Source organism: Engystomops pustulosus, chromosome 2 (genome assembly GCF_040894005.1).
Source record: "Engystomops pustulosus chromosome 2, aEngPut4.maternal, whole genome shotgun sequence".
In the NCBI taxonomy this organism is placed as follows: domain Eukaryota; kingdom Metazoa; phylum Chordata; class Amphibia; order Anura; family Leptodactylidae; genus Engystomops; species Engystomops pustulosus.
The window spans coordinates 102609932-102629038 of NC_092412.1; the positions used below are offsets into that span (position 1 = coordinate 102609932).

The window sequence follows — 19107 nt, forward strand, 5'->3', positions numbered from 1 at the left end:
GATATGGGTTCCCTAAGCACATCTAGCAGGGACTTTTTGAAGACTTTGACCTTTATACAATTCCTAGTTCATGAACCAGACATGTATTCAATAATTGCAAAGCAGAAGTGACCTGAAATAAAGAAAGTATATATTGTAAGAGGAAAACAGTGAAGTCAAACCAGGGGAAAACCAGTGTTATTTTAATATTTCCATAACATTTTTTTATTAAAAATTATATTGTTTTAGTATATTTGCAACATTTGACTTGATATGAATGACACAAAATGACATAATGAAACAACAGAACTATAAAAACATATAGCATATACAATAAATTATAAATAAATAAATATAAATATATATATATATATATATATATATATATATATATATATATATATATATACACAATTTTATGTATACTTTATGCACATGTTACATGTAGTGTAGATAGTGTAAATATAAATAGCATTTATTAAAGCATTTATCTTTAGGAATAGATTAATCTTTGCAACCAAGCTTTTTCAGTGCTCCAGTGCATTTTTATGGAATCATAGTACGGTAGATAAGGTTGAAAAAAAGTTGAGGGTTCATCAAGTCCAACCTATAAATCATAGCTTCTCTTAAATGGACAAAGTCATTAGTGTGGAGCTCATAGGAGATACAAAGACTTAAAAAGAATTTTCTATTGTTTTGATCCTAAGCTTATGTGGCTTCATGGTTACAGATGGATGTACTGTGACCTGGTCTTACTCTACTACAATTACCCTATAAACGTAGGCACATATGGTAACTTTTCTTAATTGTAACACATTGTCTAGTTATAATTCCAATAGAATACTCTACCCATTTTTACATATTATACTCAGTTCCTTATTATTTTTTAAAGTCATTCTACTGTAGTTACTATGCTTTATAAATTATTTGATATGTTCTACATTAAATGTTGTCTTCCCAACAGAATCCAATAGGTGGAATTAATGTGGCTTTCACATTTTTGGCTGGACTGACTGGAGTAGTGATAACTCTTGCACTGATTCTAATCATAACTTCATCCACAAAAATTATACGCAGATCATACTTTGAGGTGTTTTGGTACACTCACCATCTCTTTGTCATCTTTTTCATCGGGCTTGTCATTCATGGAGCAGGGTCTGTATTTGCTGTTTACTCTTCTTTCTCAGATTACCTGAACATAGAAAAATCAATATAATTATATGTACAGGCAGAAAATCCAAGTGCCACAGCCTGGGATAAAAAAATTATCAGGAGTTACAATTATAAAGTATACCAGTTCCAACTTATACACAAATTCAACTTAAGAACAAACCAAAAGAACCTATCCTTTATGTAACTTGGGGACTGTCTGTATTAAAAGGAACCTGTCACCAGGGACCTAATTTTCACATATTGTAATAGCCCATGATACCTGCAGTGCAAAAATGCCTCTCTGCCTTTTCTAAGCATTTACATTACAATATAATTGTGTGTTGTAACTTACTCTTGCATCCTGACAAAATCCTGGGGTAGTCACAGCGGTTGGGCTTTGGTTTGGATGCATTTCAAAAAACAACATGCGACTTGTCTGAGTTGCAGGCTGCCTCCATCTTTGTGCTCCTGTACAGCTTGTCCCTCCCACACTGATGTCAGGCTCAACAGGCTGTGACCTCTGAGAAGGAGCAGGAGTTGGAGCTGTACAGGAGCACAAAGGTGGGGGCCAAGTTCTGAGGAGGGAGTAACGCAGACAAGTCACATGTTTTTGTAAATGCATTCAAACTAAGCCCAGCCTCTGTGACTACCCCAGGATTTTGTCAGGGTGCAAGGTAAGTTATAACACAATTATATTGTAACGCAAATGCTTATAAAAGGCAGGAAGGCAGATTTGCACTGCAGGTGTAATAAGCTTCTGCAACCTGTCTTTAGTGAAAATGAGGTCCCTGATGATAGGTTCCCTTTAATATTCATATCGAATCAAATTCTGAAGATTACACTTTACAATTTTATGTACAGTACACACACACACATATATATATATATATATATATATATATATATATATTATGTATATATATATATATATATATATATATATATATATATACACATGTTTATGTGTATAAAGTACATATATATATATATATATATATATATATATATACATACATAGAGAGAGAGAGAGAGAGAGAGAGAAAAAAGAAGCACTCCAAACGATGAATTCAGAAAGATGTGGTCCTTTTTATTTCATGTGCAATAGCGACGTTTTCGCTCGCTTTGAGCCTTCCTCAAGCTTTTTTTTCTTTTTTTCTATTTGTGGAGGAATATCTGCCCAATCCTAACTAGCTTGCACCCGTTGTTGTTTAAGTATGCTGCCTGGACTTTCAATCCGTTTATATATATGTATATTATTGTATGTGCAGATAAAGTAATACAATTTAGATTAAAGGACATCTACCATCAGCCTTACAGATGGTAGAGTAGTCCTACTAAGTAGTTCCTGAGGAACAATGCTCCCCAGAACTTCTTTTATTATAAATGTATTCGCCAAGATTGCGACAATTATGCTCATCAATCTGGGCACTTTGGCAACATCACTGCAGCACTTCAGAGTGACTTGCCTTATAATATATTCACTCCCCCTGGACGTTCCACATAGTCCCGCTCGTCCACAGAGTATAGAGCAGGTGACAAGTGGGACCAGCCCGGACATGTATCATACAGGGAATGAATTAAATGATAAGACAAGTCCCTCTGAGGTGCTCTGGTGATGTAATATACCCTTACCTGAACCCGAATAAGAAAGTCATGGCCGCTCATCTCCCTATTTTGCCACAACTTTCAGTTGTATTGCCGTCTCGAGGACGCCAATAATTTTGAAAGAGGGAAAATTCTGATTATCACTGTAGATTATCACTTGTTGAACAGGAGGAATCGCAAAAGAGGAGCTCCAATGATAATCAGGTCCTGTTCACACCTCCTTGTTCCTCCTACAGTCCCAGGAAGTGTTGTGTTAAACAGTGCTGAATGCAGAACATCCTGGACTACCCAGGACTGCAGGAGGATGTCTTCAGTCACTCAACTTGTTTGGCAAATTCGGTGCTGGGGTGAGGGTCTGGGTGCTGACTCCAAGTGCCACCTCTGGCACCTATGCATAGATTTGCTACCACTGCCCTAGGTGGTGTGCTCGATTTTTTGTGCTGTTGGTATTTTTCAGAGTAGATAGGACATAAATAATGAAGCTTTCCTTTAAATGATCCAAAATGATTAAATGATATTAATTTTATTAAGACCGCTTACCTTTTAAACAACCCAAAAATAAAAAGCAGGTTTTGACACAAAAACCTTATACTCACATACACTTTTTATTTATTTAAGGCGAATAGTACGAGGTCAAACTGATGATAGCCTAAACAAACATAACCCAATGAACTGTACACATGACTTTAAGCAATGGGGCAATGGGACATGTCCGATTCCACAGTTTGCAGGAAATCCACCAATGGTAAACTAATTTTCTTTCGATTTATTTACAAATACAGTTAAAGCATATAACTAAAGCTTATCAAAATAATAAATGCAGATATTGTACCTGCTGATCTTTTATTCTGCTGGGAATATGGGAGATTTTTTAATACTTTCTTATATTTGCACATGCTAACACTAGACCAGACAGGCGCAGAGACAAAATTTTATGGACATTTACCATCAAAATCCAGCATGGCACTCATGGATCCAGATATTATGGCTGTAGTAATATCTTATATGGCCTCCTTCCTTTTAAAATAAACTTTTAACTTATTGTACTGGGCCTCAAGCTCATTAACATAATTAGAAAAGTTGATTTTAGAAGGAAGAAGGCCATGGATAACAAATATAAAAAGATTACCACAGTCATGGTGCCTGGATCAATGAGTAAGTGTCTCCGGTTTATCATGATGGATTTTTATGAATGATTTTATTTAGGGTGATGTTTTTTGTCTGGTATATTTTTTCTGTTTCCTATACCAGAAGTTTTCTGTTTTTACAAACTTTATGTAGTTAAAAGTGGAGCAAATCTTCTAAATATTAATGCTTGTCTTAACCACACCCCCATTTCTAGACTCTTTTCAAAATTGACTAATGAAGTTCATATAAGAATATGTGAAAAGCATGTTTGCAAATGTTTTCATAAATGACATAAAACTGATTAGATTATTCAATGTGTTGCAGTTTTAACGTTATTATTTATGTTAACCTACTACATGTTTTTAATCTCAAATAGACCTGGAAGTGGGTTGTAGCACCTATGGCCCTGTATGTCATCGAAAGGCTCATCCGTTTTTGGAGATCCCAACAAAAAGTTGTTATCACAAAGGTATCTACCTTTTTATCTACTTGTCTATGTGACTCTGAATTGATATATTGATATTTATATTTAATAAAACACAATGAATTGAAAGAATATATTTATATAATTGCATGCTTCTACCATTAGGTTGTTACACATCCATTTAAAACATATGAGCTTCAAATGAAAATGAAAGGTTTCAAAATGGAAGTTGGACAATATATCTTTGTGCAATGTCCTGCAGTTTCTAACCTTGAGTGGCATCCATTCACTTTGACTTCTGCACCAGAAGAAGACTTCTTCAGTATTCACATTCGTATAGTTGGGGACTGGACAGAAGGTTTGTTCAAAGCTTGTGGTTGTGATAAGACTGAAACTCAGGAACCATGGCAGTTACCTCGGTAAGCATTATATAAAACAGCTGAATATCACAACATTCAAAATTTTATGTTGCATTTTACAAATCAAATATCCACCCAGTATATCATGATAAACAATATACATCTAATTGCTTTGAAGTGAAAAAGTGAATATTTACCTTTGCATTGTGAATCTATTAGTTACAAATAATAAGTGGATTAATCTCAAAATAATGCCTATATATATTTAAAAAAAGGAACTGCAAAGCAGTATGAAAAGCCATGTTAGATTAAAGGGGTATTCCCGCTCAGGTATTTATGACATAATTTTATAGTTCTGTTGTAATTTATGACACTTTAAATCTATTTTTTTGCACCTTGAAGGTCATTGAAGTTGGGTTTCAACTGCTTTGGCTGACTTTGCATTCTAGTGGCATCATGGTAATCATAGTATTACCAGAAATTGCTGCTAGGGTACAAATTACAATGGCAAATATTTTATAATGGTTTTCATTGAAAATGCATATAAAATAACTGGAAGCCAGAAGTTATTTTGCTGAAGGTTACCACTGTTTCTTAGTTAGCCCAGTTCCATGTTACATAGTGGGGGAAATGTTTCAAGCTGTCTGTGCTAGAATTCTGGAAAAAAGGCTGAAATGCCTTGCGTCACATATATTAAGAGTATACCGTTTTAAGACACTTTCCTGAATATACGAAAAACCAGCATAATCAAATGAAAAAGGGGGCATGACCTTACTTGAGTTGGTGCACAAAAAAATTAGTTATGGTGATTTACCAAACTGGAACAGCTAATAGGAGGTTCAAACATAACAAAATAGGAGGTACACTGCACCAGATGAATCATCTTGCATCAGACACACTGATAAATCTGCCGCAGCACAAGACTGTCTAGTTTTATGCTGCACTGGTCTGAAGACCAACACATAAATACATCTCTCTCTGTATCATTAAAAGTGGGCTGTGCAAAATTCATATATAAATATTAGGTGATCGACTTCACAAACACTTACTACAACATCAGAATGCCTGTAGGGAGTCCACCAACCATAAATACCTTGCATAGGTGACCCCACCCCTTTCCGGACATGAATTGTCCTTAAAACTATTGAAGTTGATTTGTCCTGGTAGTGGACAGCTGGGATTTAAACCTATAAGTCGTTTACTGCAAGATTAAAATATACAATAATTAGTTTACATAATAATAGATATCATACAATGGAACATACTGATATATAACTGCTATGGATGCTGCTGGGGTGTACCCATGCAGTTTTTCCATGACTGTCTGATCTGTGATTGTGAATTACTACTCTGCCACACCTATCTATCTGATCTGTAATCATTATTCCACTATGTTCTATGATAAGTGGATGTGCATCCAATCAGGATGCCAGCCTTATCCGAACGCAAATTATGTATACTGGTGGATCATACAGTGCAGATCTTTGATCTATTGCTGCTGAAATAACTATTATGCCATATTGCTGCTAAAGTAACCACTATGCCATATATCCTTTACTTGGCGTAGTGGTAGGTACAAGACAGTGTCAGCTTAGCTGACCATAGCGATCATGAGTAAAGGATTGTTCCTCCTAAGAAGAATCCTCTTGAAGAATCATCATATGGAGGCACTACTTATCAGTAGCGTTACCTGTTAAAACCGCAATGATGTTCCTCTTGTTAATGTTTTCGCCGAGTTGGCGATCTTTTTGGGGGCGTGGCCTCAGAAAATATAGGGGCCGCGATCAAGCCCCCTCGATGTGATTGGCTCGCGTTATGCGGTGACGCGGACCGCCTGATTGGCCCACCTCCACCGCCTTGGGGAGGGGTTTAACTTTTAAAAGCTCTCAGATGCCGGTAACACACTCGGCTTAACAAATGCCGGCATGTACTGATGTGAGTGTGTGTGTAGCTGCGTGTATCTAGCTAGCTAGTGGGAAATAGGACTCCATAATTATTATAGACAAATGCCAGTACAGAGTGTCAGACAGAGCCAATAAAGACAACTGCCAGTGCATAGTGTCAGATATAAGTTTAATGGAGCCAACTAGCAAGCTAGTAATGAACAGATGGCAGCAGTAGCATAGCTTAGAGACACACTCCTCCATCATATCACTTATATTAGCGAGAGAGATAGTAAGAGAAGCGGGTGACGTGATCGTTATCATAATACAAGTACACCTTGCCTACCATGGCATCTCCTCGCTAATGCCACTACCAGGGCCGGATTAAGGTTGGTGGGGGCCCTTGGGCGCAAAATCTGGTGGAGGCCCCCACTAAGTGTAGCGTACACACACGTCCTCCTGCTTCCTTTCCACTATCCCAGCAGTAACACTGCTACATACAGCCGCCTCACCCCAGTAACACAGCTACATACAGCCGCCTCGCCCCCAGTAACACAGCTACATACAGCCGCTTCATCTCCAGTAACACAGCTACATACAGCCGCCTCCCCCCCAGTAACACAGCTACATACAACCGCCTCGCCCCCAAGTAACTAAGCTACATACAGCCGCCTCATCCCCAGTAACACAGCTACATACAGCCGCCTCATCCCCAGTAACACTGCTACATACAGCTGCCTCGCCCCCAGTAACACCGCTACATACATCCGCCTCACCCCCAGTAACACTGCTACATACAGCTGCCTCGCCCCCAGTAACACCGCTACATACATCCGCCTCACCCCCAGTAACACAGCTACATACAGCCGCCTCATCCCCAGTAACACAGCTACATACAGCGGCGACAGCACAAAACATATATATATGTATATATATAGAGTATATACATACATTCCAAATACACAGTATATACAAAAACCACATCATTCACATATATATAAATGTACACACATATATGCGTGTATAAACACAGTAGATGCATAAATACACAGTATATACATATATATACACAGTAGATGCATAAATACACAGTATATACATATATATATACACAGTAGATGCATAAATACACAGTATATACATATATATATACACAGTAGATGCATAAATACACAGTATATACATATATATATACACAGTAGATGCATAAATACACAGTATATACATATATATATATACACAGTAGATGCATAAATACATAGTATATACATATATATATACACAGTAGATGCATAAATACACAGTATATACATATATATATATACACAGTAGATGCATAAATACACAGTATATACATATATATATATATACACAGTAGATGCATAAATACACAGTATATACATATATATATACACAGTAGATGCATAAATACACAGTATATACATATATATATACACAGTAGATGCATAAATACACAGTATATACATATATATATACACAGTAGATGCATAAATACACAGTATATACATATATATACACAGTAGATGCATAAATACACAGTATATACATATATATATACACAGTAGATGCATAAATACACAGTATATACATATATATATATATACACAGTAGATGCATAAATACACAGTATATACATATATATATATATACACAGTAGATGCATAAATACACAGTACAGGCGGTCCCCTACTTAAGGACACCCGACTTACAGACAACCCATAGTTACAGACGGACCCCTCTGCCCACTGTGACCTCTGGTGAAGCTCTCTGGATGCTTTAAAATAGTCCCAGATTGCAGTAATCAGCTTAAAATTGTCTGCAATGAAGCTTTATTGATAATTCTTGGTCCTATTACAGCAAAAAAATTTTAAACTCCAATTGTCACTGGGGCAAAAAAAAAAATTGTCGGGAACTACAATGATAAAATATACAGTTTCGACTTACATACAAATTCAACTTAAGAACAAACCTACAGTCCCTATCTTGTATGTAACCCGGGGACTGCCTATATATACATATATATATATACACAGTAGATGCATAAATACACAGTATATACATATATATATACACAGTAGATGCATAAATACACAGTATATACATATATATATATACACAGTAGATGCATAAATACACAGTATATACATATATATATACACAGTAGATGCATAAATACACAGTATATACATATATATATATACACAGTAGATGCATAAATACACAGTATATACATATATATATACACAGTAGATGCATAAATACACAGTATATACATATATATATACACAGTAGATGCATAAATACACAGTATATATATATACACAGTAGATGCATAAATACACAGTATATACATATATATATATACACACAGTAGATGCATAAATACACAGTATATACATATATATATATATATACACAGTAGATGCATAAATACACAGTATATACATATATATATACACAGTAGATGCATAAATACACAGTATATACATATATATATATACACAGTAGATGCATAAATACACAGTATATACATATATATATACACAGTAGATGCATAAATACACAGTATATACATATATATATACACAGTAGATGCATAAATACACAGTATATACATATATATATACACAGTAGATGCATAAATACACAGTATATATATATATATATACACAGTAGATGCATAAATACACAGTATATACATATATATATACACAGTAGATGCATAAATACACAGTATATACATATATATATATACACAGTAGATGCATAAATACACAGTATATACATATATATATACACAGTAGATGCATAAATACACAGTATATACATATATATACACACAGTAGATGCATAAATACACAGTATATACATATATATATACACAGTAGATGCATAAATACACAGTATATACATATATATATACACAGTAGATGCATAAATACACAGTATATACATATATATATACACACAGTAGATGCATAAATACACAGTATATACATATATATATATATACACAGTAGATGCATAAATACACAGTATATACATATATATATATATACACAGTAGATGCATAAATACACAGTATATACATATATATATACACAGTAGATGCATAAATACACAGTATATACATATATATATATACACAGTAGATGCATAAATACACAGTATATACATATATATATACACAGTAGATGCATAAATACACAGTATATACATATATATATACACAGTAGATGCATAAATACACAGTATATACATATATATATACACAGTAGATGCATAAATACACAGTATATACATATATATATACACAGTAGATGCATAAATACACAGTATATACATATATATATACACAGTAGATGCATAAATACACAGTATATACATATATATATATACACAGTAGATGCATAAATACACAGTATATACATATATATATACACAGTAGATGCATAAATACACAGTATATACATATATATATATATATACACAGTAGATGCATAAATACACAGTATATACATATATATATATACACAGTAGATGCATAAATACACAGTATATACATATATATACACAGTAGATGCATAAATACACAGTATATACATATATATATACACAGTAGATGCATAAATACACAATATATACATATATATATACACAGTAGATGCATAAATACACAGTATATACATATATATATATATACAGTAGATGCATAAATACACAGTATATACATATATATATATATACAGTAGATGCATAAATACACAGTATATACATATATATATACACAGTAGATGCATAAATACACAGTATATACATATATATATACACAGTAGATGCATAAATACACAGTATATACATATATATATACACAGTAGATGCATAAATACACAGTATATACATATATATATACACAGTAGATGCATAAATACACAGTATATACATATATATATACACAGTAGATGCATAAATACACAGTATATACATATATATATATACACAGTAGATGCATAAATACACAGTATATACATATATATATACACAGTAGATGCATAAATACACAGTATATACATATATATATACACAGTAGATGCATAAATACACAGTATATACATATATATATACACAGTAGATGCATAAATACACAGTATATACATATATATATACACAGTAGATGCATAAATACACAGTATATACATATATATATATACACAGTAGATGCATAAATACACAGTATATACATATATATATACACAGTAGATGCATAAATACACAGTATATACATATATATATACACAGTAGATGCATAAATACACAGTATATACATATATATACACACAGTAGATGCATAAATACACAGTATATACATATATATATACACAGTAGATGCATAAATACACAGTATATACATATATATATATATACACAGTAGATGCATAAATACACAGTATATACATATATATATATACACAGTAGATGCATAAATACACAGTATATACATATATATATACACAGTAGATGCATAAATACACAGTATATACATATATATACACAGTAGATGCATAAATACACAGTATATACATATATATATACACAGTAGATGCATAAATACACAGTATATACATATATATACACAGTAGATGCATAAATACACAGTATATACATATATATACACAGTAGATGCATAAATACACAGTATATACATATATATACACAGTAGATGCATAAATACACAGTATATGCATATATATACACAGTAGATGCATAAATACACAGTATATACATATATATACACAGTAGATGCATAAATACACAGTATATACATATATATATACACAGTAGATGCATAAATACACAGTATATACATATATATATATACACAGTAGATGCATAAATACACAGTATATACATATATATACACAGTAGATGCATAAATACACAGTATATACATATATATACACAGTAGATGCATAAATACACAGTATATACATATATATATACACAGTAGATGCATAAATACACAGTATATACATATATATACACAGTAGATGCATAAATACACAGTATATACATATATATACACAGTAGATGCATAAATACACAGTATATGCATATATATACACAGTAGATGCATAAATACACAGTATATACATATATATACACAGTAGATGCATAAATACACAGTATATACATATATATACACAGTAGATGCATATATACACAGTATATACATATATACACAGTAGATGCATAAATACACAGTATATACATATATACACTGTATATACATATATACACTGTATATACACATATACACTGTATATACACATATACACACACAGAAAAACACATATGTATATACTTACCTGTTAGGGTTGACCGGGTGCCTGTTTGTTCGGGCGGGGGGTCTTGCCAGTGCTTGTTCGCCAGGGGGGGGAAGTCGGTCGGTTGTTGCTTATTCGGCCGGGAAGGAGGGGGGGGGGGTTGGCGGGTGCATGTTTCATGCGGGGGACGGGGGGGGTGAGCGAGCGGAGCGGGGGTGGTGAGCAAGCTGAGCGGGGAGCAAGGGGTGGTGAGCGAGCGGGTGGTTAGCGAGCGGAGCGGGGGTGGTGAGCGAGCTGAGCGGGGAGCAAGGGGTGGTGAGCGAGCGGAGCGGGGGGTGGTGAGCGAGAGAAGCGGGGGTTGTTGAGCGAGAGGAGAGCGAGCCGTGCGGGGAGCCGGGGGCAGTGTTTAGCCGGGATTGAGCGGAGCGGGAGCGGAGAGCGAGTGAGCGGACCAGGGGGCGGGAAGCCGGGGGCGGTGTTTAGCCGGGATTGAGCGGAGCGGGAGCGAGCGGGGTTGCTTGTCACCTGTGCCGGAGGGGGGGGAGGGGCGGAGGGGGGGGGGCGGCTCCCCATGCAGCAGGATGAGTGGGCGGGCAGTTATTGCAGGGGCTGGATCGCCAGGGAGGCGCTCACCAATGCCCGGAGGCGGAGGGCGGCGTTCGGCTCATGAGGAGGGGCACGGGAGGTGCGATCTGGTGGGGGCCCCTAGGGGGGGCAAGATGGTGAGGGCCCCGGGGCTAGAGCCCCGGGAGCCCCGCCTATAATCCGGCCCTGGCCACTACTATACCTCTGATGAACCGCTGCAAGTGATTCCAGCGGGGAAACGCATCAGGTGTTAATCTGACTAAGTGGCACACGCTAAAGGCTCGATCCTTTGGTCTATATTAACTCTTGACCAAGAGATTGAAGCATATGTGTATAAATTTGTGGGTGTATGAGCCTCAGGATACTAACAAGATCTAGAGAAATAAACGATAGGGACGCAGACATAGGTGGTTAACTTTATGCCACTACCCTGAACCGATATTTCTCTGTATCCTCGAGTAATAAGCCCAAGCCTGTATCTGAGCTTAACTATCGTCCAGTAAGCTCATGTATCCCTTAAAGTTTTATCAAATTTATTAAATAAAAATTGATTTTAAATGTCCTTCTACAGGCAGTAAATACTGATAGGAAGCTTGCTTGAATTGTTTTTGACTTTTTGTGTTCTTTACAATTCATATCTCTTCCCTTAATTTTATGTGGGTCATGGATAGCATTTTCATTATTTTATCTTATCATATCTAAATGTGTACCATACTATAAATAGCTTTAATTGTGTTTCATAAGAATTTCAGTAGATGGTCCTTTTGGAACAGCGAGTGAAGATGTTTTTAGCTATGAAGTGGCTATGCTTGTTGGAGCAGGCATTGGAGTCACGCCATTTGCATCTATCTTGAAGTCTGTCTGGTACAAGTATTGCAATAATGCATCAACACTCAGACTAAAAAAGGTATGTACTTCTGGAATTAAAAGTGCTGTAGTAAAGCACAAATTTAGAAATAATCATGTAACATAGTATAGGGAAATAAAAGTATCCAATACTGTGTGAAATATCAAAATAAAAAGGCTTTCAATAATTTCAAAGCTACAGCCAGAGCATGGAGTAACCTGGGTGTCCAGTCAGCCAAATAGCCCTAAAAAAACACTTTCGTAAGCATTCAGCATATCAGAGTTTACCCTCTGGCTTTTAAAGGGCCACAGCTAAAGCTGTATGTATGTATGTATGTATGTATGCTATGACAAGCAACTGTCTTCTCCAATTCCTTCATGCTTTCAGGCTATGTCCAAACACTGTTCATGGCACAAGCTCCACCCATCTTAGAGAGAATAAGCCAACTGGAAGCAAAAGCAACATTGTTTATACCAAACTGTACCGTGCACAGGAAAAAGATAGAGCATGCTCTATCTTTTCCCATGTTTGTGTCCAGGTGCCAAGCCTTGCTATCAAGAGGGGAGGGGTGAGCTTCTCCAGTGCCCAGCTCTATGGTCGCCCATTCATATGTTCCCATACGTCCAACAAGAGAGTAGAGCAGCACTGTGAAAATCGGATTCAAATCCGTGTGGGTGCAAGCTTCTAGGGGTTCGACTCATGATCCCAAGGTCCACAATCCAAAATCCAAGACAAGGAAGCAGCACTCCATGAAAACTAGTGTTTTATTTCACCAGTGGTAAGAGACAACGTTCAGCTATCTCAATGTAGCCATTTTCAAGCAGTGGTAAGAGACAACGTTTCAGCTATCTCAATGTAGCCATTTTCAAGCATGCTTGAAAATGGCTACATTGAGATAGCTGAAACGTTGTACTCTTACCACTGGTGAAATAAAACACTAGTTTTCACGGAGTGCTGCTTCCTTGTCTTGGATTTTGGATTCCCATACGTCCATGTGAAAGAGGCCTCATATTGTATAAAGCGACTCCCTCCCTAAAATTGGTCATATTATTATACAGTGCAATCCCTATCAATTTATGTACAGCATACCTCATGAATTATGAAATTGGTCCCCTAATTAATTTACATACAGTTCCCCACCCAATTCATTCACATACAGAGCAACAATGATATGTATGTACATATAAATTAAACTAAAAAAATTACCTGAAATATGTCCCCCATTACTTTACAAACACCACCCATTACTTTATAAAGCACCAACAAATTTGTTTATACATGACACCAGCATCTCCCTGATTTATTTATATACTGCATACAGTACCATCAGCTCCTTATCCATATATATATAAGAAGAGCACCAGCACCCCTTGTTTAGCTACATAGAGCTCCAGCAACTGCATTTAATTATATGCAGTCACTTCAGCTATTATAATGTTCTGATTGTATACAGAAGATATATTGCACAACCAGCATCTCTTTATTCAACTTGAACCCGTATTGGTTAAAGAATGACCCTTATTATTGTTAAATGAGTTGTCCAAAGTACTCTGCCAGTCAGCTGTTTGAGAGGTCACAGCCATTTACAGCCTACATCCATTTGTTATGTAGTTGGATAATAGATCAGCCACATTCAAATGAATGGGGCTGAGCTGAAATAATCTGTTCACTGTGATGTATTATTGCTTTTAAGCTAGTGATCAGGACAGGAGGTACCAGTTGTTGGTTCCCTGGTGATGAGATATTGATCATCTAACATAGTAATACGTGATTGATTTAACATCATAGAAAATCCCTTTAATGATGTCCTCAAGCAAAGAAATATTTACTGGCTGATTTTGTGGCATCCATACATTATTTTTTTAAAGGAAACCTACCATTTCAGATCGTCGGTGTAGGCTGTAAACACCGAGCACCAGCTCAGGGTGAGCTGGTGCCGGTGCTTAGTTTCGTTAGTGTTATAAACCGCGGTATCGCGGTTTTAACACTTTTTAAACTTTAAAGCAGAAACTGCTTCGGCGCTGCGTGCGCATGATCGTGCGCGTGCCTACATAGGAAATGCCGCAGGCGTTGCGCGCGCACGGTCGTGTGCAGCGCCGAAGCGGCTTCTGCTATAAAGTTTAAAAAGTGTTAAAACCGCAATACCGCGGTTTATAACACTAACGAAACTAAGCACCGGCACCAGCTCACCCTGAGCTGGTGCTCGGTGTTTACAGCTTACACCGACGATCTGAAATGGTAGGTTTCCTTTAAATGGGGGAAAATCAATACATTTTTGTGTATTAAAGGAATACAATACTAATACATGTAATACTACAGTATCCAAATATTTCTTCTACAAGCAGTTTATACCTTATAACACCAACCATCCCTTGTCTGCTTCATGAATGACACTATTAGGCAGGTTTGGGGCATTTGTTTAGAGCAGCTGAAAATATTCCCTTTAGTGTTAAAGGCAAAAATTAACGGAACTTCCTGTTCTATAGTAGACTTGTATTTATATTTAGGGTTATAATGAACTAACTAGAACATTATTGAAATCATTTTTAATTTGGACAAAAAATATATATCTTTTTACATAAATTGTTGTAATGCAAATCCCTTAAAGAGGACCTGTCACCCTACTTCAATTGTAGCAGTGATAAACTGCTAGCTTTATTGGAACCCTCCAATAAAGCATGCGAACACTGCGAACACATACCATACCCTCAGAACGCCGGACCGAGCTTACAGTGGTCTGGCGTATTCATGAGAGGATGGTCTGAGGAGGCCTACAGCGTGGGAGGGTTGGTCCAGGGAAGAAGCAGCATCTAGGACCATCCCCTTCATGAGTACGCCGGGCCGCTGTAATCTCGGTCCGGTGTTCTGAGGTTATGCCGCTGCAGTGTCTGCTAGCTTTATCGGAGGGTTTCGATAAACCTAGTAGTTTATCACTGCTAATAATGGGGTAGTGCTAGGATCTGCTTACACTATTAAGCAGCTCCTAGTGAGTTTTTTGAGGGTGACAGGTCCTCTTTAAATAGCAATGCAATTACGTTTATATTTTAATGTGTTGTTTTTATTGGCAAGTAATTGTCCATATAAAATTGTTTGTGTGTTTTGTGTGTTATAGAGGAATATTTGGTTGATTTTTACTCATGTTGCAGATCTATTTCTATTGGCTTTGCCGTGAAACACAAGCATTTGAGTGGTTTGCTGATTTACTTCAATCTTTAGAAAATCAAATGCAAGATCGAAATAATGCAGATTTCCTCAGCTACAACATCTATCTTACTGGATGGGATGAAGCCCAGGCAAGGAAATTATTTTATTAAAAAAGATTTTATAGTGCGCCATTAATGCCATGGTAATATACATCCTGAAAACAGGTTCACAAAAATTGCATAAAAGCAATAACAAAATAGTAGAAAAGACTCACAACTAGACTGAACTGGCACAAGTGGTGTAGACTCTTATTTTCCCTTTTTTAAAGGGAACCTGTCACCAGGAGACCTATTTTAGCACTCCCCCAGTCCCCACACAGCAGACAGAAAAAAAGATATGTTATATTGTACCTTTCATTAGCATCTGCTGTGTGACTAGGCACTCGTCCACTGGGAGTGGCTGGAAAGGAGCTGTTTCCCCCCCAACCTTGGGAAACAGCTTTTCCATGTGTCCTTTTCAAATATATGAATAACTCCCCACACTCGGGATTGGCTGTAGAGGAGCAGGGGGTGTTGCTAAGCCAAGTGATGGGTGTTTTCATATATTTGAAAAGAACACATGGAGAAGCTGTTTCCCAAGGGTGGAGGGATTGCTCCTTTCCAGCCACTCCCAGTGGACAAGAGCCTAGTCACACACGCAGGGTATGTACTATGCTCTGTGGGGACTGGGGAGTGCTAAAAATGGGTCTCCTGGTAACGGGTTCCCTTTAAGAAAAACGGCCATACCTTTTCAATATGAGATTAAGTTTTTGTGGTAAAGTATTCTATTAGCAGAGGAAGGCCACTGAGAGTGTGTAGGACACTGCTGTAAATGTTTGAGTCCCCCCATTTAAATGGCAGAAGCCACAGTTAGATATTTGTGGCAATTGCTCCACAACTTTGAATTTCTTACTTTTTTTGCCTGCCTGCGCACTATACAGGCAGTCTACGCCTATTGCTACTTGCACTGTTTTTATAAATGTGGGCCAATGTGTTTTTTTGTAGCACTATTTTCACCTGTGTCAGATTCACTCATTTATTGTAAACCAGAATAACTTATTTGTACTGTAATTTATCAGGCCACAGCTTTTACTTTACACCATGATCAAGAGAAAGATGTCATCACAGGCCTAAAACAGAAGACCTTTTATGGAAGACCAAACTGGGAAAATGAATTTAAAACCATAGCAAGTGCGCATTCAAGGTGTGTAATAAACATGTCTTCATCTATAAACAGCACTAAAACTGTCAGCAGTTTAGAGAAGCTAAATTGATAGATGTTAATGGTGTTTGTGAACAGGTGTGGCTTCTGGAACAAAGCAGACATTTTTATATAGACTATCGGTACACAAACTGTGTAATTAACCAGCAGCGTAGTGAATGGGAATCTAATACATACACTGAAAAAAAAATCTGCAGTAGTAACACAATGCAAAAGATGAACTCCTGCCTCCTGGAGGCAAAGATACCATAAAACTTTGCAATTGGTAATATTAATTATATGTTCATAGAATGGAGAAGTAGACTTTTAAACAATCAATCAAATTTATAATTGTTCTTCATTGGAATTTTCTTTTTCTTTTCTTCAGCTCTAGAGTTGGTGTTTTCCTGTGCGGACCAGAAAGTCTTGCAGAGACCCTCAGCAAAATGTCCATTGCCAACTCCACAGTCGATCCTAGAGGGGTGCACTTCATTTTCAACAAAGAAAACTTTTAGCACAGAAAAAAAAATCTACATTATACCGTATTTTTCAAACTATAAGGTGCACAAAAAATCCTTTGATTTTCTCAGAAATCATAGGTGCGCCTTATAGTCCAGTGCACCTTATATATGAACCGTACTTACAGACAACAGCTGCCTTGAACTGTGCACAGGTCTGCCACCTGCTGGTCATTCATTCTTATAATCAGGTGCGACTTATACTCCGGTGCACCTTATATATGAACCTAAACATTTTAGCAGGCATTTATTAATGGTGCACCTTATACTCTGGTGTGCCTTATAGTCCGAAAAATACTGTACATAGATTTTAATTTTGATTTTATTCAAATCTTAATATACATTCTTTGATTTTACATACCTAAAGATAGATACCTGCTTTTTCAAGTCCAGTTAGCCAGCTATTTCCTTACTTGCAGATGTAAATATAGTTTGGGACCTTTAATAAAATAGTTGAGTTTTGCATGATTTTTCAGTTTCCATAATTTATTACTTACATGCGGTAACTGTGCTGACTTTTGTCTAGGAAAAGGGAGCTGGTTTATTTGGAGCTCAACATTTTAATACTTTTAATTAAAATTTAAAAAAATTAAAACAAAACCACAACACTCTTTAAGTCACACAAAACAAAGGGTCCAAAGTGTGTAGATATTTTTTGCTAATTTATTGATAAGAAAAACTGAAACTATGGTGATAAGTATTCAGACCATTTGCTCAGTATTGAGTAGAATCAGTTTTGAGTTTTAAGCCAGTATAGCTGTCACTAAAACCTGCTGAAAGCCGAGACAGAGCAGGAAGTGCTACACACAGACACTTCCTGTTCTGTCACACTGATTACTGCAGTAGCGCAACAAGGACGGAAAGTAAGTGTCCCAGCACTGGCAGCGTAATGATGTCAT

At 36.4% G+C, this 19107-nt stretch overlaps 1 protein-coding gene and 1 long non-coding RNA gene across 4 annotated transcripts in view; one reads left to right on the top strand and one right to left on the bottom strand.

Annotated features, from left to right (window-relative positions):
- The window catches only part of CYBB (cytochrome b-245 beta chain), a 29780-nt gene extending 11104 nt beyond the window's left edge, over window positions 1-18676 (top strand). Inside the window, exons 6-13 of the mRNA XM_072135802.1 lie at window positions 944-1134; window positions 3355-3481; window positions 4241-4333; window positions 4454-4707; window positions 13205-13367; window positions 16454-16600; window positions 17569-17693; window positions 18079-18676. Of these exons, the coding sequence (XP_071991903.1) occupies window positions 944-1134; window positions 3355-3481; window positions 4241-4333; window positions 4454-4707; window positions 13205-13367; window positions 16454-16600; window positions 17569-17693; window positions 18079-18205 (1227 nt within the window). The 3' untranslated portion in view covers window positions 18206-18676. The remainder of the gene's footprint in view (window positions 1-943; window positions 1135-3354; window positions 3482-4240; window positions 4334-4453; window positions 4708-13204; window positions 13368-16453; window positions 16601-17568; window positions 17694-18078) is intronic.
- LOC140118206 (uncharacterized) lies at window positions 50-6440 on the bottom strand. Of its 3 annotated transcripts, none has more exons than XR_011853152.1 (5): window positions 6338-6440; window positions 5741-5848; window positions 4559-4703; window positions 1088-1171; window positions 50-112 (listed from the first exon to the last, which is right to left on the bottom strand). It is a non-coding gene; the product is annotated as an uncharacterized lncRNA (long non-coding RNA). The 3 variants fall into 3 exon arrangements; XR_011853151.1 differs by having other exon boundaries at window positions 5697-5848; XR_011853153.1 differs by lacking the exon at window positions 5741-5848 and having other exon boundaries at window positions 6338-6437.
- Window positions 18677-19107: the final 431 nt, after the last annotated feature.